We start from the raw sequence: 18930 nt of genomic DNA on the forward strand, positions 1-18930 counted from the left end.
TAATATAAATCAGCATCTATAAAACCCCTAAAACGTGTGTCTTTAGGGGTGTTCTAGCAGTGTCCACATCATATATGCATTGCATTAAATTAGACGTCTAAAACTCTCAGCAAAATGTTTTTCTACTTTTTTTATTTCCATGCTTTTGTTTTTTAAGCTGAAACAGCTTGTTTCCGGTTTTAATCTGTCTCTCTCTGTACAGCTTCACACAGCCTGTAGCGTGCCACCACCTCCTCGTTCCTTTATCTCTCACTGTATTTGTCTCCCCCCCCACCCACACACACCCCCCCCCCCCCCCCCCCCCCCCCCCCCCCCACACACACACACACACACACACACACACACACACACACACACACACACACACACACACACACACACACACACACACACACACACACACACACACACACACACACACACACACACACACACACACACACACACACACACACACACACACACACCTATTGACCATCATTACTGTATTTTCGCCCCCATGCTTTGAATCACTTGTGATGTGCTTAAAGGCTACCAAGATGGAGACTCTTTTACTCTCGTTGCCTTGAAGGGAAGGTTTGCTCTCTCCATGCATTATTTAGCAGGGTGGTTCCTGAAGTGGGGGGCCTGGGGGGCCTGCGGGGCCTGCGGGGCCCTCGAGGGCGCTCAAAGAGGCCTGCAGGAGTCCTCTGGTAAATTAAAGGCACTTTAATTTCACTGCTGTTTCAACTCACTACACATTTAGATAATGAGAACATACAAAGATGATTATTTTGAGTGTACATTTCCCTCCAGGTTCCAGACAACTAAATAATCTAAATAAAATGTTCCCCAGAAAGGTGAAACATGCATTTGGGACTAATTTCGCAAGTAGCTTTAAAAAGAGAGGACCATGAAACAGACATAAAGTCTAATGATACACAAATAAAGCAACCCAGAGTTGACTTAAGCAGGTCGAACCTTTATTCCTGACTTCAGTAAGTAAACACATTTAGTAGCTTGAACATTCATGAGCAAATCAAAAAACAAAATAAATTACAAACACCCGCAGTTAATCACAGTAGTTAAAATGTGCCAATTGGAAAGTTATTCTTGTGAAATAAATATCAGTACAAACTAAAGCGCTTGGCTTGATTAACCATAAAAAGACAAAAACAATTAAAAGTACATCTCAAACAAGCTGGAGTTACTTTTTGCCGAGCTCAGTGCAGTCGCATTAGAAATAAACTATTTGTGTTGGCACTCCCATGATGCACTGTGGTTTGCTCTCAGCGAACCGGCTGGTAGTTCAGGTTCTTTGTCAGATTGGTAGCAGAAACAAACGTTCCACAGGAATCATGACATTGCACAAGTCTGTCTTTTAGTTCACTTCTTTGCACAGGTTGCCGTCGCGGTTGCAAGGCGGAGATTCAGTTTAATTTCACAGGTGATAAAATCGGAAGAATGTCTTTATTATACCTCATACGAATGGAAAGGACAGAGGTAAATCAACTAGACAAAGACAATTTACAGTAACACGCACATGGATTTCAAGTAAAATGATATCTTTTAACACTCGGTGCCAAAGGTGCTTCCCTTCCAGTGAATGCAACATAACTTGTTGGGCGTTTAATCTGCAACGTTTTGTTAAAATCTACTGACACCATGACGATCAGGTACAGAGAGATCCCTGCTCTATCTCACGAGGGATCCCTATTAGGAGTGTCTCCATGGCCTTGTTGCAGCTCCTGTACATCTAACACTGGAATGAATTAATGACACGCAACATAAATATTTCACATCTGACTAAGGGGCTGAAAAATATCAAATAGAACCGTTTTGAGGCAAATGAGGATCCATTTATTGGCCCGAGAAAATGTGGTGTTAAGGGGGGAGGACGGTGAGGCAGGGGATGGGACAGGGTGTTCTCCCATAATGCAGTTCCTTCACATGGCATCGAAATGGAAACGGTGGGCTTCCTGTCTCTTCTCTCGGTCGTCCGCTTTCTGAAAGCACACACATAGAAGAAGTATAGTCAAAGATTGTTGATTTAAGAATAACAATCAGTTACATCATGCTCGTTACATTAGCTATCTTATCTCGTAATTTAGGGGAAACGTTTGCATTCATTTATACAACATTGCATAATACTTTAACCAAATGTTAAACACAAAGACACAATTTCAAATGTTACTGAATAAAACAAGACTAATATAAAATGACCACAATTTTGCAAATAACTAAAGAAAATTAGACCAAAATAAATTCCATGTTCCAAAATAAACCGCTTTTCTGTTGCATTCACTGATTAAACATGGAAGCAGTTTATCTAAATGAGTATTAAGTCTCTTGTTTTGTAACGACAACTACACATTCATTGTTTCAAAAGGAGAAGCCTTTTGGGACTGAGCAAGCAATAAAGAAGTACTCTGCAGTCTAATAATCGCATATGAGCAACCAAACATACGTATAGGAAGTGTTTAGTTAGAATATAAATTAACCTTTCAAATTAAATTACAGTGCCACAGGTCAAACATACAAATATCATTATCTTGGCAAATCCAAATCCTATTTCTGGGAAGCAATTACATAAAACATGGAACATAGTAATAAACCATCTCCAAACACAACAGAGTGCATTCTATGAATACGGTTTCCTTTATAATTGGTGAATCCGTTTATTTATGGCCAACAGACTCTAATCGTCTGGGATTCACACACATGGCAGGTATGATGGCTGGAGGCGGGGTAAATACTTAGAACAAGCCGACATGTGAGAAATGTCATCAAAACACAATTCGTTTTTTTTTTCAAGAATATTTGAGTGCAATTTTGCGATAAAAACAGCCCCAAGGCCAAATCAGGCCTGAGTGGCTCCTCCCCCTGTCCCACACACATCCACAGACTGAAGCCTGATTTAGATCTCATTACAGATCTGTTCAGTGGGTTGTGTCATCGCGCTGCTGCAGACTCCTACTGTAGCAGGAAGCACCATAGGGAGGCTTACATTCATTTGCTATGGTTTATAGTTCTGTCAGTGAATTGATGTTTTCACAAGAAAGCTTCGCATCCGTGAAAGATATGTTAACAAACTTAACAGTTGCGTGGTTGAGATCAAAACGAACATTTAGTCCAAACATAGGTGTGGTCCAAACAAGGTGCACCAAGGGAGCCCAACCTAACACTAAAGCCAACCCTAACCCCTTCTCATCTGGGTGAATAAAGCATTTAGATGAATTATGTGAGATAAGTGATAAACTGAGGAAGGGGATAAAATGGGAATTCATTTTCAAAGTATCGGAATGGAACAACTCCTAAACACTTTAAATGTTGTGTTGCAGTGCAGAAAGAACCAATCTCTGTATATTAGAGAGACTTTTGAAGAAGATCTTCCCATTTGAAAGGACAGCCAACTTCTACGCATGTTCACTAAGTTGCTGCTGACTGAGAGATGGTCAGCAACAGTCAGTTCTGATTTGTGATAAAGCCTTCATCCACCTTCCAAGAAACCACCAGCGCCTCACATGGAGGGATGTTGTGCTTTTTTTGTTGCTGCCTTTTTTAAGGGCCAACATATTAGTAAGGAGCAGATGGGTTGATGAGATGTTCTCTCCCCTGGAGCCCCTGGGCTGGGCTGCTCGTGGAGTCTGCTCTAATTGAACATCCAGGGGATACCACCACTTTGTCCTCCTGAGGCCTGGCTCATCATTAAGCAGCGGAGCATTGATTTGTGTCCATCTGAAGCTTTTGAATGACACAGTGGTGCGTCTGGAAGCAGGTAAACACCTCTGTGAGGTGTTGTGTAGTCTCACTGGGCTCTAATGTCAACTCATTAAGACTGGCCTACATGTCCTGCATGAAGATGATGAATCTTCCAATTTGCTTTTTGCTTTTTCTTTTTGTGAATGTGATGTGTCCATTGGATGGATCTCCACATATTAACAATACTTTTATGATTTTTAAAGCCTAATGGTAGGCTTTAAAAAAAAGCCATCACTGTTGAATGGCTCCGCGTCTCCAGCGCTAAGCTAAAGACGGCTGTTATGTTGTTGCTTTTTGACATATTTGATGTGGTAGAACAAAACATAAAACATGTCAGGCATCTCAAAAAGAGTTGCCATTAAGATGAGGGAACCGAAAGTGCTAAAATGCTAAAGATAAATTAGCCAAGTTTGTCGCTAAATTTGTAGCCCAGCGCTCAAAGTTCAGATTACTTCAACTGTGACCCCGTTCAACGCTGATCTTTCGACGACCAAACCAATCAGAGGACAGCTGAATGTAGCGCAGCAAGCTAGCAGGTGAGGTAATTTACTTCTTTTCTTTCACCGCAAGGCTGTGGGCCCAACCCCCTGGTGAGCAAAGAGCAAGTCACGCATCAGGTGAATGCAGCATCAGTCATTCCCAGGCATTAAGACTTATTCCTGTACCACGCTATTCTATTTGACAGAAGTTCACAGGAGTTGTGTTAAAGCCACGTTAGCTTGTTAGGCAGGACAGCACTTCTTTGCCCCCGTGCTTGTGCCCTCTACCTGACTTTGTTATTAGAAGAGCAAATACCAGAGGCGGCGGTGCAAACACTCACAAATGCCAAATGTCTATCAGTGGGCTCGCCCTGACCTTAATGCATGCCCCGCCGTAAAATAAGTGCAAGAAGATGAGATATGAAAGGGGTGTTAGCGTCTGGTACAGGATTCACCCTCCATCTCAATTCCCCGACGGTGCAGAAGGTTACACCGCGTTAGCTCGTTGTGCCGGATGTGTGTCTTTCAGTTTGCCGGCCGGGGATTCCAAATCAAATCAAATGTGCTGAGTTTATAAAAGCTGTCAGTCTGAACTCAGAGCTGCTGAGAGAGAAATACTGCAGTTATAGACACACCACACTGCTGAGGTTAGATACAGTGACACGAAATAAACAAGCTCAGGAGAGCATTAGCATTGGGGACTAAATGCTAACCTAAATCGTTATTACCATTATAGTAATACTTATAAAATACATTTTAGAATTAATAACACTTTTTTAACTTGACTTTATTAAAACATTGTTCACTTATAGTCACTTATTACCAGTTTGATATCATATCTGCCTGGACTTCAGGAAATGCATTAAAAAAAAGATTATACGAATAACCACTATGGGAATTATAATACACCATGATCTTATCAAAAACAGCAATTATAATAAGGTCAATATCAAACGTTTTATAATGTGTTATCATAATGTTCTTTGTGATTATGAATATATTTATGATGCTTATCGTTAAACCAAACCAAACCAAATTAAACCAACGTTGGGCCTTCTCCGATTGAGATATTGCACAGTTCTGATACTATATATCCCTACTCTGCATCCCTATGGGGGGACTAGTAAACAAGGCAGCTATTTTTGATGACTTTGACTGGTCAGTCTAAACACATTACTGGGATCAAAGTCAAATACATTTTCTTCTTCATGGCTTCAAACCATCATTCTGCCTGTGTGAACATGCCAGCTTGTATTTCCTGTGAAGTGTCCTGCCAGCCGCTGCAAGAACGTTTTTCTTCTTCTATATTCGCATTTTCCTTTTTCTTCCTCTCACTCTTGTTTCTCAATTCTCAAATAGCTGCCCCCCCCCCACACACTTCCTCCCATCCACCTCTGATAGTCTGATAGGTGTATGTCTACGCACAGTTGAGGCACCAACCGCTCTCTTTTTTAAATGCAGCGTCGGTTCAGATAAAGCTGATGCTCACGCCCCCGTATCCCAAAAAGAGGGCAATTAGAGCCCGTCTGTGTGTGTAACCATGCACACACACTTCCGGGTGCACATTAAACGCACACACTCCCGCGGCAGATGGCTTGGAGAAGATGCCAGCAACTTCCAGCACCGCCTGGCCGGCGACAGCGTTACCACAGTGTGTAGATGAAAAAGGAAAAGCATTCCAAAAGATCCTCCCAAAAAAGTGAATCTGCGGAAATTACTGTTAAATAATGTGTGTGTCCTCGACCATGGTATGTGAGGGTACATTTCAAGTGTGTGTGTGACTGAAACAAGAACCCAGAGGAAGCAGAAACACTTGAAAACATGCATTGACTCCCTGGAGGGCGTATTTATGGCTATAATGAACAGCAGATCCGCCATGCTGAAAGGACAGAAGCAGGCAATTACAGCCGAACGTCCTTCCAGGTTGTAGCCCAGGGAGAGAGAGACAGAGAGAGGAAGAGAAGGAAAGAGTGTGTGTGTGTTGGCAGGAGGCGAGGGGACTACAGGACAGAGACAGTGAGACCCATCTGCTGCTTCTCTTCTCTCTTCTCTCTTCTCTCTCTCACATATTCACACAGTCACACTCTGAAGCAGTAAATCACCAGGTAGAGGCCAATGTTCAGTACACCTGTGTGTGTGTGTGTGTGTGTGTCTATCCTGACCTTCTCTTTCCAGTGGAGGATGCCAATAATGACGAGGATGAAGACGCACACTCCGATCAGTGCGATGGCCGTCAGCAACACGCTGTTGCTGGGAGTCAGGTACAACTTAGCGCTCCAACTTAAGGGAAAAAGAGAGACATACACAAGTTGTAATTTCCAGTTAATTGCCTTTCAGAAGTTGTCTTTCCAAAACATCTCTTTGGCAGCACTCTATTGCAAATGGCTTACTTCTGTATAGACCAATATGCAGTTTGTTGCAGACTCACTAGGAATCAAACAGCCCCAGAGTTAATTACAAAAAACAACCAATAAAAACAACTTGATGCTTCATCCACACACTCTTGTCCCTGTGTAGGAGAGCGCATTGCTGCCGCCACTACAGTGAAATCTTTGTTTGCTTAATCATTAGCAAGCTAGCTAGCTAGCCAGCTGTATGTTTATTAGCTAGCTAATTAATGGCTAAAACAGTGTTTAGCAGAACCACAATTCCTAAATTCAGCTACACAACATGTAACTGTTCAGGTTGTATTTAGTACAACTTCAAGTTGAAGATGTACTCATCATCTTATTGTACAGCATTTTATTTAGTACTTATCTATGCATCAGTAGTTGATTATCATTTGTTATGCCAATAAAGCATATTCAATAACAAAATAACTCACATATGCTGTTTTACATTTTATCTGTCAAAACAACGTTTCACCAAATGGCGCAGATTAACAGGGTTTGTGTCCTCATTAAGTTAAAATAAAAAAAATGAAAACGGCTGCTCTTTTTCTGGTTCCCAAGGACTCTTAAGTTTTTCCAGCAATCCAACCACTTTGATATATTCAAAAATCATCATCTCACAGTCTGTGCTAGCTTTACACTGTATGTGAGAAGAATACCAAGGCACCTGTTTTACTAGTAAGATCCATTTCACTCATGGCATGTATGGAGGTGTGCGTCTGTGCCGGCAACTACACAAGTGTTATATGGAGGAGGCTGCATGTGTGTGTGTGTGTGTGTGTGTTGAATAGCCATCTGGAGCTCCGCCTGGGATTTGAGCTACATGCAAACAACGTCATGATAACACAAGAACACATGCTGCGAGGTGTGCGCGAGTGTGTGCGTCTGTGTAATGAAAGTAGTAGTAATCTTATTTTTGTTGGGAATTAAAAGTGCTGTTGGTAGAATTGAGATAAGATAAGAGATTTTTACATTTTGTTTTACGACACAAAATACGTCAGTAAATACCTTACTCGTGAATAAGGAAGCTTCTATGTGTAAAAGCGGCTGATGCTTTTTAGCGAGGGGACCAATGCGATGCTGACTTCTGGGTCAGCCTACAGGAATACATCATCCCTGCACCACACTATTCACATTTACCGCCTTGCTAGATTTATTGCCTTGTCTTGAATATATTTGTTGATAGGTTTAGAGTTTTGGGACTGACACTGATAAAGTATTGACCCCTACAGTGGCTTCTGCATGCCTGGGGGCGGGTGGACGAAGGACCCGTGAACGACGTGCTTACGACCAGGGTGGAGGACAAGGTGAAGGCATTCTGTAGGCAAACACATTTAGACCTTAGCACTGAGGACACTGATCATGCATCGAGGATTTTGGAAAGAAGAACACATTATTTGGAGCATAAGTAGTTCCAGTTGTAATTTTCTAAACATTAACAATATCTATGCAACCCATGTTAATGGTTGCCATTTACTATGTTATTTTCTAAACATGACTCTCCTGACTCTGATTGGTGTTATAAATATATATGTGTTTCACAGCAATTCCCTTGTTCTTCTAAAACATATCTGTTCCCCTAAATTAATTGGCTCCATTGAAATTCAAACAACCTCTGAAAACAGGAAGGAAGCAAATGATTTTGTGCTTTGTACAACAAGATTGCTTTGCGAAAACACCCCACAGAGACACTGTATCATGTCGAGGTAACAGTAACTTGAACATGTCGTTAAGAGGCATCAAGATGAGGAGCCTAAATCAATGAATGGTATCCTTAGCAACAAGCGTCAAAGGGGCTCCAAATTGCACTGCAGTGAACAAGGAAGAAAGTGATACATTACAGTGAGATCCATCTATATCTTCATCTTTTAAAAGTTAGGTACCTGCTGGGTTGATTTTGTGGGAATGGGATGACAATGAGCTGAGAGTTGGGAATAATGGCCGTCCACTCCTTCATCCTTGCTGCCTGAAATGAAAAAGAAAACACATGAACTGGATATGCACACATATGGTAATTTTAAGTGTCACAAGCAGATTTCCATAGAGACACACAGACAGAAACTCAGAATATGTATGTTATGTGCTCTGGGGCAGAATAATAGGGTCCCATGATTTTTCCTGGCGACTGCAGAGGGGCTATTTTAAGCTGTGCGTTTAAGACTCAGACAACCTGCTTCATTAAATAAATGACTCCGACTGCGGGGAGCAAAAAAAAGTTTCCTAGCGTGTACATCGGTGTGTATATTTGCATATGTGATTAAGTATTTGTGAGGCTGTGTGCGAGAGAGTTCAGCCATCCGCAGAGGAAGCTGTAATCTCAATCTCCGTCTTGATGAAAAATACATCCTTTCCTCCTGTAATTTAACTCGTCGTAGCAGCACTGAGTTCTCCTTTGACAATTGAATTCATTGGAGCAATGTGTAGCCACTGCCTGAGCATTAGAACATACAAGTACATACATACTCTTAGGTGACTTAGGTGTGGCTAATTATTGCCACAACATTTTTCTTTTACTGTCTAGCACTTACTTACTGAATTTGTGTGCATATTGAGAGTATTGATGGAGATGTCATCCGTATATTGTGTGATTTTGTTTGACAGGAGAATACAGGGACCGTCACTCAAAATCACATCACGGCAACAAGACAGAGATGGAAACATTGGCAGCGCTCTTCATCATATTTTGAAAAAAAGCCTTTGGGGTGCAACCTCAAGTTCTGTTTTGTTTCCTATGTCATATTTCCCACGTATCGTTCGTCTATTGCATTTTAGTCATGGATTGTTTAATACTCAATTCTGATTTGTCAATTTGGACATTTCAGAGGTTGTTAATACTCGCTTACACACCACTGCTAAGGAGAACAGACCGTTGCCAAGGACAATCAAGGGTCTATGTGCAGTCATATCAATTCGCAGAAATTAGTCTGGTCAATTTAACGTCAGCTGTGGACAATATACATTCGTTTTCATCCATCAGAAAACACCATGGATTACTTTTTGAATCTCTACATTTATACCACGAAAACTTTGGCTTCTTCATGGCTAAACTGTCTCCAGTAAAGAGAAGAAAAACAGAATAAGAGAAGGAAAGAGGTTAAAAGGCAGAGCGCTGGATGTAAGAGAAATCAACAGAAGAAGACCGACAGGAAGTAAACACTAACCGGAACACAGTGTGGGCTCTGGTAGTGTTTAAAGACTTGCTGATGGAAAAGAACATGTGTTACAGACACACCTCGATCAGTGCTGCAGTCATTTTAAGTGACCTTGTTGTTTCCACAGTTCCATCCCTTGTAATGTTGTGGAACGGACTATTCTTTTCTTAGCGGAAGCAATACAATAATTTTGTATCAATATTGTGATTCAAGTCGTTGTTTTATTTAGTATTTGGCCATGAAAGGGGTTTAATAAGTTATATATACTTTTCTTACACACACGTACTGTTGACCCACACTGGTGTTTCCACATATGTTGCCTGATTAGTCCTTCCTAAGACTGTGTGAGCGTGCTTGATTGACAGCTCCATCACCTCTTGTTTGTTGTTAGTTGTTGTACATGTTTTTTATTTTGGACTTTAGATAGAAACGCTGAAGAAAAAATCCAATTACCACTCACAATATGAATTCTTAGAGTGGGCCACATCAGGTAATCCAAACACAGCATTACCCAGCCTCCGCCTAATTATAGGTCAAGTTATTAGCAGAGTGATTAAAAAACTGTGAGTTTGGACCTTGCCATGCAGCTGAAGTTATTATTAAAAAATGCCATTTAGAAAAATATGTTTTTGTTTGGCAGTTTCGCCTTTATTTGACAGATGACTGCGTAGAAATGGGGAGGGGGTGGTAGACTGTACAAGGGAACTTGGTCACCAGGGAGTCTACTTTTGGTTTGAGAACAACAAATGAACCTCGAGGTTTGGCTCTTTGGCCGACACCAACTTTGTTTTTTTCGCCGTCGTTTTTGTAATCAGAATCACCAATGTGGGTACAACCAAAAAAATGTGTGAATGATTTCTCAGATTCCGTGCCCATGGGTGTCCAAACACAACCCTGTGATATAAATAGTTACAATTCTCAAATGTCCTATGGGCTGCATGTTTCTATATGATACCCTTTATTTACATCACATTCCTCTTTCTTCTTAGTTACATAAGTTGAGAGGATTTGGGCACCTGGGTGTTAAAAGGAAAGACAGTGACTGTTCAAATGAAGAGTTAACCAACAGAACTCTCATTTATGGAGAGCTTAAAGGGGCCCTATTAAGCATTTGGGGATTTTCCCTTTCCTGTAGTGTGTTATACTGTATAGGTCTTTGTGCATGTAAATGGTCTGCAAAGGATAAAAGTTCCCTCCAGAGAGAGTTTCTCTCCCACACACTCCCCCCCTGCCTGAAACACTCACGCTTCATTTCCTTTAGTAGTTTCCACCTTAAAGGGCCCATGTCATGGCCATTTTCACTGATCATAATTCCATTGTTGAGGTATACTAGAATAGATTTATATTGTGCAATTTTCCAAACTCACATTGGTTTCTCATTCAGCATCTCTGTAAACTACGTGTATTCACTGAATTTCACTCTCTGCCTTTAACGGCTCGTTGTAGCTCCCAAAGCTCCAGCCCCCACCCTCCCTGTGAGCACAGTGTGCTCTGATTGGTCGGGACGTTGTGAATCGCGCTGAGCTCCGTGGAGGTGTTGTTTCCTTGTTTAGGATACATAGCGAAACACAGCCAAATTCATCCTGAGCACACACAAACTCACATCCGAAGTAAAAACAATAAGTGTGGCTTGATATCGAGTAAGAAAAAGGTTGATAAACGCTGTGAGAATGGGTCTGCAGAGAGAATTTAGAGATCCCAACTGTCTGTTATCAGCCTGCAGCCAGGGAGGAGAAATCAGCTGAGCTGCCTGCTCCCTGCACACAGATGTGTGTGTGAGGAAGTCCGTGGATTGGTCAATTTGGACCAATCAGCGGGGGCTTAACGTAACGGCTCCGCGGACGTAGCGTAACGGCTCCACGGATTGGTCCATTTCGTTCCGGGTACGGCTTGACATCATGTCGTACCCGGAACGAAATGGAAGAATCAAATGGACAATGACGTATCTCCAACGAGGCGTTTTGGGGAGGTATTTTCTGTGTTAGAGTTTTACTCGCTACAGGGTGTACTTTGAGGGTTTGTGACTCTGCACACCGTTTACATGCATAAAAACCTTCATAACACACAAGGGGACGGGTAATAACCGGAAAAGCATGACATGGGCCCTTTAAGGCTCAACACTTAATGCTGACATGTGACATTAGACTGACACAACATGTATTTAACCTCTTCATGCAACAGGGCTTTGACTTCTGGAAAAAGCCAGCATAAACATCTATTTCTGTTGGCTTTCTTTCTCAATTCCTGTTTAGTCCAAAGTTTGCCTTGTGTTTTAATTGAACCCTCGCTCATTAGGGGTTAACAGTTCAACGATCTATACCGCTGGCATTATATTAATGCTTTAAAATCTGTATTCATGCTCGTAGCTATGAAGAATGTCCAATTCTACGCGGAATCTGGAAGTGCTCCTGCTCTTTAATTGTGTCTCTGTTCCGTATCAATTGAGAGGAACCACATCCCACAGCTATTTTGAAAAAGCGGCAATAATGGCCTTGCTTTTTACATAACAAGCACATTCTTTCCCGCCAGCCATTGTCGCTTAGCTGTTGGAAAGCGCTGCCGTCGGTTGCAGCAACTGGCGGGGGAGTGAAGCTGGAGACACGTCAGCCTCCACCGCTGCTGCCTGGGAGCAGATCTGATCTGGCTGTTTGGAAGAGGAAAGTGTTCCCAAGTCTTCAGAGAGCAAAGAGAGACACTCTGGTTCAAAGCCAGGGAAACTGGCACACTACGAGAGAGCAACCGAGGGGGACATGTACAGAGATGGAGGGTGAGGGACACACAGGGAGAGTGAGAGTGACAAGGAGGGGACTGATTAGTGAAGTAAAGCACTTTGAGCAGCAAAGGGAATCCCCTGGGTGGAAGATAAGTGAACCGGAGGAGAGAGACGGGGAGGGGGCGAATGAAGGGAAGGAATGATTGGACAGAAGATGGAAGAAATCCAAGTAGATTTGAACAAAACCACTACTGTGAAACAGCATGCGGGACTGTTATTGTGAAGGAGACAATCGTAAAGGGCCCAGCAGGGGAGAGAATGGAAGCAGGACAGATATAAAGAGTGAGAGAAAGAAATCAAAAACGAGAGGGATGAATCAAGAGAGGCGATGAAGAGAAAGATCCAAACCCGCCGACTGAGCAGGGTGGTGTAGCGGTCAGGATCCTAAAGAGCTTCTCCCCCTCATTACAGGTATTTTATAGAGTAACTCCAGTCCCTGGTCCCTCTGGGTATAAAAAACCTACTCCGCATAATGGGCCGCATCTTTAGGCATTCATTAATTCACTTTGTAGAAGGAATGGGCGAGGATGAGGGGAAAAAAAAGATCACAATTCTTTGCCTAGGAAAAAGAAGTGTGTGCGGGAAAGGGGGGACAACAAAGAGCTTGTCTGAGCGACTGTTCTCCTGCACACTACAGCTTCAGAGTCGCAGGCTGAGCCATCTACAATTCTAATCAGCTGCTTGACGAAGATCTTGATATACCACACGGGAAAGGGGGGGGGAAAGAAAGCTCCCTGTCGGGCCTGATATTCAGTGTGACAAGTGAGAGGAGAGAAAGCAGAGATGGAGATGGATGTGGAGATAGTGGAAGTGAAGAATGCTGACATTTGAAGAAGTGTAGTGAGGAAATGTTGCTGACGAATAGATTAAAAACATCAACCCAATCAATCATTTACGATAGTAATATAACGCTGGCTTGTCGTATGACGGGAGGCACATATATGCTACATCCTGAGTCACTCATACTGTACGTCCTCTACTCTCAGGCTTGTCAAACAGATATGTTTGAATTTTAATGTAAAGGGTTTTAATGTAAAGGGTTGTTATATTTATATATACACATATGTAAAGGGTTGCTATATTCCTTTTTTCAAGTGGGGAGGTTTGCTGAACCTTTTTCAATTCTCCCTACATTATAACCAGGATATGGAATCTGCCATAAAGAGGCAATTTCTCTTCTTTACTTTAATCACTAGATGGGACGAGGAAAAGCGCTTTCTCTCACTGCCACTTTACTGCCAAATCTTGCCTCTAGTGCCTCAGTATTCTGTCATATTCATTGTGCCAAAATTGGACTCTTTCTAATATGAGGGCTACAAAAACACTTAATGCTCATTTTCAGTTTCATACTAAGGCTTTCAGTCTCTACTAGTTTTTTTTTTAAGATTATGTTTTTGGACACCAGTGGCTTTTTTAAAGAGAGAGAGAGTTGAAAGAGGGAGACAGAGGGGATTAACCGCGTAAATTATAACCGATCGGATTCGATTATTAAAGGGGCCCTATTATGCTCATTTTCAGGTTCATATTTATATTCCGTGCCTCTCCTGTGACATGTCTCCATGCTTTAATGTTCAAAAAGGGTTAGGGGTTAGGGTTAGGGTTAACCCCTAACCCTTTTCACCCTCTGTCTGAAACCAGAGCCCAGTCTGCTCTGATTGGTTAGCTGGCTGGCTCTGTTGTGATTGGTCAACTCCCTCTGGAGGAAACTTTGGGATTTTAGCCTTGAGGAATGAGTTGAGATAAATAGATGAGGGGTGATATTCAAATTAGCCTGCAATAGATATATGGGTACCACTTTACAATAAGACTAGACTATATAAATCATTAATAAGCTTTTATAAGACATGAGATAAACAGGGCAACTGTGACCGGTTGCTTGCCAAATAGTGAGCCCACATTTATCTGTACTGCTAAGCCTTATATTGGCTACCTAGCTTACTTTGTCTTCTTCATCAGCCAACATCCTTGGTATCTGTTGTTCACTGAGTTGCTTCTCGCTAAGTAGCCAATATAAGGCTTAGTCATCTTGCCAAATAGTGAGCCTGTGTTGATGTATGAATTTTTTTTGAATGTCTTGTTAAATCAAGAAAGACTATGTTGTTTTATCTCACTGTTCTTGGCTCTACAGATACCCAAAAGTATTTGCATAGTCAGTGAAAAAATATGTCCTTAAATGTCCTTTTTAAATTGTCTTCATTCACCACAAGATTAAAAACATGTTTTACTTGTTTGTATTTAAGAGAATAAACAGGATCCACAAATACATATGCAAACCAAATAATTGCAATAGAAAATTGGAGATATTGAACAAATGATTGCAAGTTGTAAGTCTTAATTGTTATTTTTGGGTTAAGGTAATAAACATTGATCAATTATTTCTCAAGTCAGTCAAAATAAATGTGTGGACTATCAGTTTCACCAATACTCCTGTTATGTGCTTCCCTCATTTGCAAACATTTTGAAGACATCCTCATTTGATATGAACAGCAGTTATCACGTATCTTGTTGCTTCCACTGCGGCTTGATTAGGAACAAACAACCTCAAGCAGGTACTAAAGGATTGTTCAGGGTTAGGCAGACAATGTGTTTTTTGTTTAGCATTGCTGATGACAAGAGAACACTCTTTGTTTCTGAAGCACACAGCCCTCCTTTTCTCTTTCTGCTGTATGTGTCATACACACCTCTATAACTGCATCTCTCTATAAACATTCTGTGAGAGCGTACAGCCTGTGGCCAGGTTATATAACCCTCTTATATTTCCTCACCGTCTCTCCGGGCTTCCGGGGGATGCCGACGAAAAGGTGATCCAGGAAGTTGGCGCTGCGTCCGAGGCCCAACACAGTGTAGGGCAGCTGGAGGGAGAAGTGGGCAGACTGGCTCAACTGACCCGCTGCAGAAAGGGAGGGAGAGAAGAGACAATTCCTAATGTTATAAAACCGTATCATAATATAGTGTTGGGCGCAGTGTTTTGGTCCCATTCCAATCAGATGGTCCCCAGAGGATGATTACTAACTTTGGAGTTGACCTTTAATTTAATCTAGTGCCAACCTCAGGTTTTGTCTCTAGTTAACCTCAAAAATCGTTCCTTTTTCAACAGAAATGTTTGGTACGTAGAGAATAAATCCGAATGTGCTTGGTGATCTCCTGATTTTTCTCCAAGTGTTCACCGACCCATTGACATATCTTAACATCTACTGTACGATACACATTTGGCAGTTGTAATTTGCAAACAATGTACCTTACTGACTTGTTGATTCCCTGACTTTTCCTCTAGGGCCACCAACAGGTCCACATTTGTGGTTTTTAGCCAAATATCTCAACAACTGGTTGGAAAGACTGCCATGAAATTTGGCGCACACATTGACTGTATGTTCCACTCAGGGTGAATTGTTATAACTTTAGTGACCCCTTAACTTTTCATCAAACCCCACCATTAAGTCTAAATTGTTATGTATCATGACTGAATCCCAGCAATATGAATGGTATTCCGCATATGCTTTACAATGCTAACCTGTTAAGATTTTAACAAATTAAACATTGTCCCTGCAGAACGTGAGCATGCAACAACAACTTCATGAACATGTCCATCTGTCTGTCTATCTGTCTCTCTGTGTGTCTTTCTGTCGGTCCTTCGTTTTTCGACAACCGATCATTGGTTGTATTGCAGTGAGAGCATTGTCGAGTGCAAGTTCGGGACATATTTATTAGTAGTGCGTAATGTACACACTGTATAGTGTATTGTGAGGAGAACCCTTTTAGCTTACGATTGCTCTACAAGAAGGGCAGCTGGTTCTCTGTGACAGTGTTGGGGATGACATACGGCAAATGGGGACCAAATACATGGGCAGTCAGCTCTACTAACTGAGCATTACAGCTTTCATGACTTTTCTGCCCAATACAACTGTTTGAATAGCCAGTTGTATATTACCATAACTCCCACTTGCTTCGGTGATCTGTAGCTTTACAGCCCTGCTTTCCTAAAGTAATCATTAAAGTCTAATGTAATGTTATCAGCTCTAACCTAGGCCCCGCTCACACGGGACCGTTTGCGTTTATGCACAGTATGCGTATTCAAAAAAGTCTTCCGTTCACATGCATTCGTTTCATTTAACGTGTCTGTTCAAACGAGACCGCTGGAAACGCTGTAGTACATATGCCGGGACTGTAAGTGGCGCTGTAACTTCCGCCAAAATACACCAAAAGCAGCGAAGAAGAGCAGCCTGGAGCAGCCCCGCAGCAATGTTGCCATGGCTACCCTTCTGTTCATGCCCCGCCGTGTATTTAGCAACATGTAGTTCATGTAATTCTCCATGTCCACTTGTTGCTGATGGTTGTGGTAGAGGAGCTGTAGATTTTTGCACTAATATCTGTAGCATGGTCAGTAGCAGTAGCACTAGCAGTAGCTACTGACAGGAGGAAGTGTGTGTGGTGATTGCTGGTATTCAGCGGGATATAGTAATTTCCTCAGCATATGGATAAATGCTACGGGGAAGTTAACTGAAAGAAACCGAATCTGTGGATATTGCATCGACCGACGTCTCCGTGGAGAGGACGGCTCAGAAAAGAGAGATATTCTCTACAAACACCGGGTGAGATCCTCCTTTGTCAATATAATGGATCAATGCATGAAATCTGACTCTGTTTATTTTGTTTAAGGAGTATATTGGGCGTTAACTATTCTGGTTTGCCTTTTATAATATTATTTCATTCAAGAACCCCTTGTGCGTTTAATTAACACAGCTATTTTTGATAGTTGCTACAGCAATGAGCAGGAGAGGTGCTATTTTTATTTTTTTCCGCTATTTTTTCAGGAAATATTCGTATAGAGGTGATTACACGGACTCGGTTGACCCCCCAGAGCGTTTCGTTTGCAAATCTATCCACCTTGGGACCCGTTATCGTTTGTAGGGTCAGTTTCTATCGGCCTCGTGTAAATAATAGGGCTATACGCAAGAGAAACTATGCAGATACAAGCAGTTTTCTCCTCGTGTAAACGGCGCCCTAACCTATCCTGACCATGACTGTCAATGACAAGACTAAAGTTATGGTAATGAGGGGGATCAGGAATAAACACACAGGAATGTCTGGGCCAGAGGGACTGTAGCGTGAGACCTTGACATGAAGAGCATCATAAAAGATACAAATCAGAGTGAGACACCTGAGGCCAATCCAACACCTCTCCTCGTCTCCTCACACCATCTCCCTCCTCCTCCTGTGAATTCGTCCTCCTTACTTGCTATTCTCATCTAACCCTCAGTCTCTGTTTCTCCTTTCCCCTGATACATCTCTCCTATGGCCCTTTCTCCTCCCGCTTCCCCTTCTTCTTCTCGTCCCTCCTGCTCGTCTCCCTCCACTCTCCCCTTCAGCTGCTGTATCTCGCCCACGCCACCCAACTCTGCAAAGTGCAGCCGCCATAAATCAACCTCTGCGTGGTAAACAAAGAGAGGGAAGGAGAGAGAGAGAGGTGGAAGAAGGGAGAAAGCAAGCCTTGAGGCTGCCAATGATCAGAACTAATGTGGATGGACTGTGTATTCCAGGCGGAGAGCAGCAACACAGCATTGCTCCTCTCTTTATTTTGTTTTGTAAGGGGCTTGTTATATGGGTTTCTGTGCATGTAAATGGTCTGCAAAAGCTAAAATCCCAAACTTCCCCCCAGAGGGAGTTTCTCTCCTACACACTCCCCCCTGCCTGAAACGCCTCCATTGGATTCTTAAGGTAACTTCCGTAACATTATGATATCACTATCGCTTCTATTGGTTAGCGCTCCAACACATTGTACGCTAAGGGAAGGGACATCTCTAAACGGTTGACCAATCACAACAAAGCCAACCAGCTAACCAATCAGAGCAGACTGGGCTCTGGCTTCAGACAGAGGGTGAAAATGAGACAAATAAAGACCTTTTGGAACATTAAAGCATGTAAACAGTAGAGGCACAAAATACAAATATGAACCTGAAAATGAGCATAATATTGCCATTTTAAATCTTGGTCTAATTTACAACAATGTCAAATTCATTTTTGGCAACTTCAGCTGAACCTCGGTCAGGTCAGTCCAGCTCAATATTTCCATTCTTTCTTTGAGATTGTACAACAAAAGCTAGCATTTGACCTTAGGAACATCACACTTCGGGGTACAAATTGTCAGTCAGTGGTTTTAAGGGAGTCATTTTAGGGTAAAACCAGCAGTGGCATTTGTAAGGATGTATTGTATGTTGGTGCACTGAAAGCTTGTCCATGATGTGGCTCCAAACGGTCTGAGTGATGAATAGACCCATCGACTTTTGCCACCTTCTACCCGAGAAAGCTTTTCATCAGTCATTTATTTCTCTACATTTCTCTTGCTTGCTATCGCCCGCTGTATTCTATTTTCCCAGCTTTTTGCTGCTGGGTTGGTG

The 18930-nt window shown here is 42.2% G+C and overlaps 1 protein-coding gene across 1 annotated transcript in view; it reads right to left on the reverse strand.

Annotated features, from left to right (window-relative positions):
* Nucleotides 1-940: 940 nt before the first annotated feature.
* itfg1 (integrin alpha FG-GAP repeat containing 1) overlaps nt 941-18930 on the reverse strand; it is a 175013-nt gene continuing 157023 nt past the window's right edge. Inside the window, exons 15-18 of the mRNA XM_034132737.1 lie at nt 15301-15425; nt 8494-8576; nt 6383-6500; nt 941-1985 (exon numbers count right to left, since the gene is read on the reverse strand). Coding sequence (XP_033988628.1) covers nt 1926-1985; nt 6383-6500; nt 8494-8576; nt 15301-15425 — 386 coding nt within the window. The 3' untranslated portion in view covers nt 941-1925. The remainder of the gene's footprint in view (nt 1986-6382; nt 6501-8493; nt 8577-15300; nt 15426-18930) is intronic.

Source organism: Trematomus bernacchii, unplaced genomic scaffold (genome assembly GCF_902827165.1).
Source record: "Trematomus bernacchii unplaced genomic scaffold, fTreBer1.1, whole genome shotgun sequence".
Taxonomy (NCBI): Eukaryota; Metazoa; Chordata; class Actinopteri; order Perciformes; family Nototheniidae; genus Trematomus; species Trematomus bernacchii.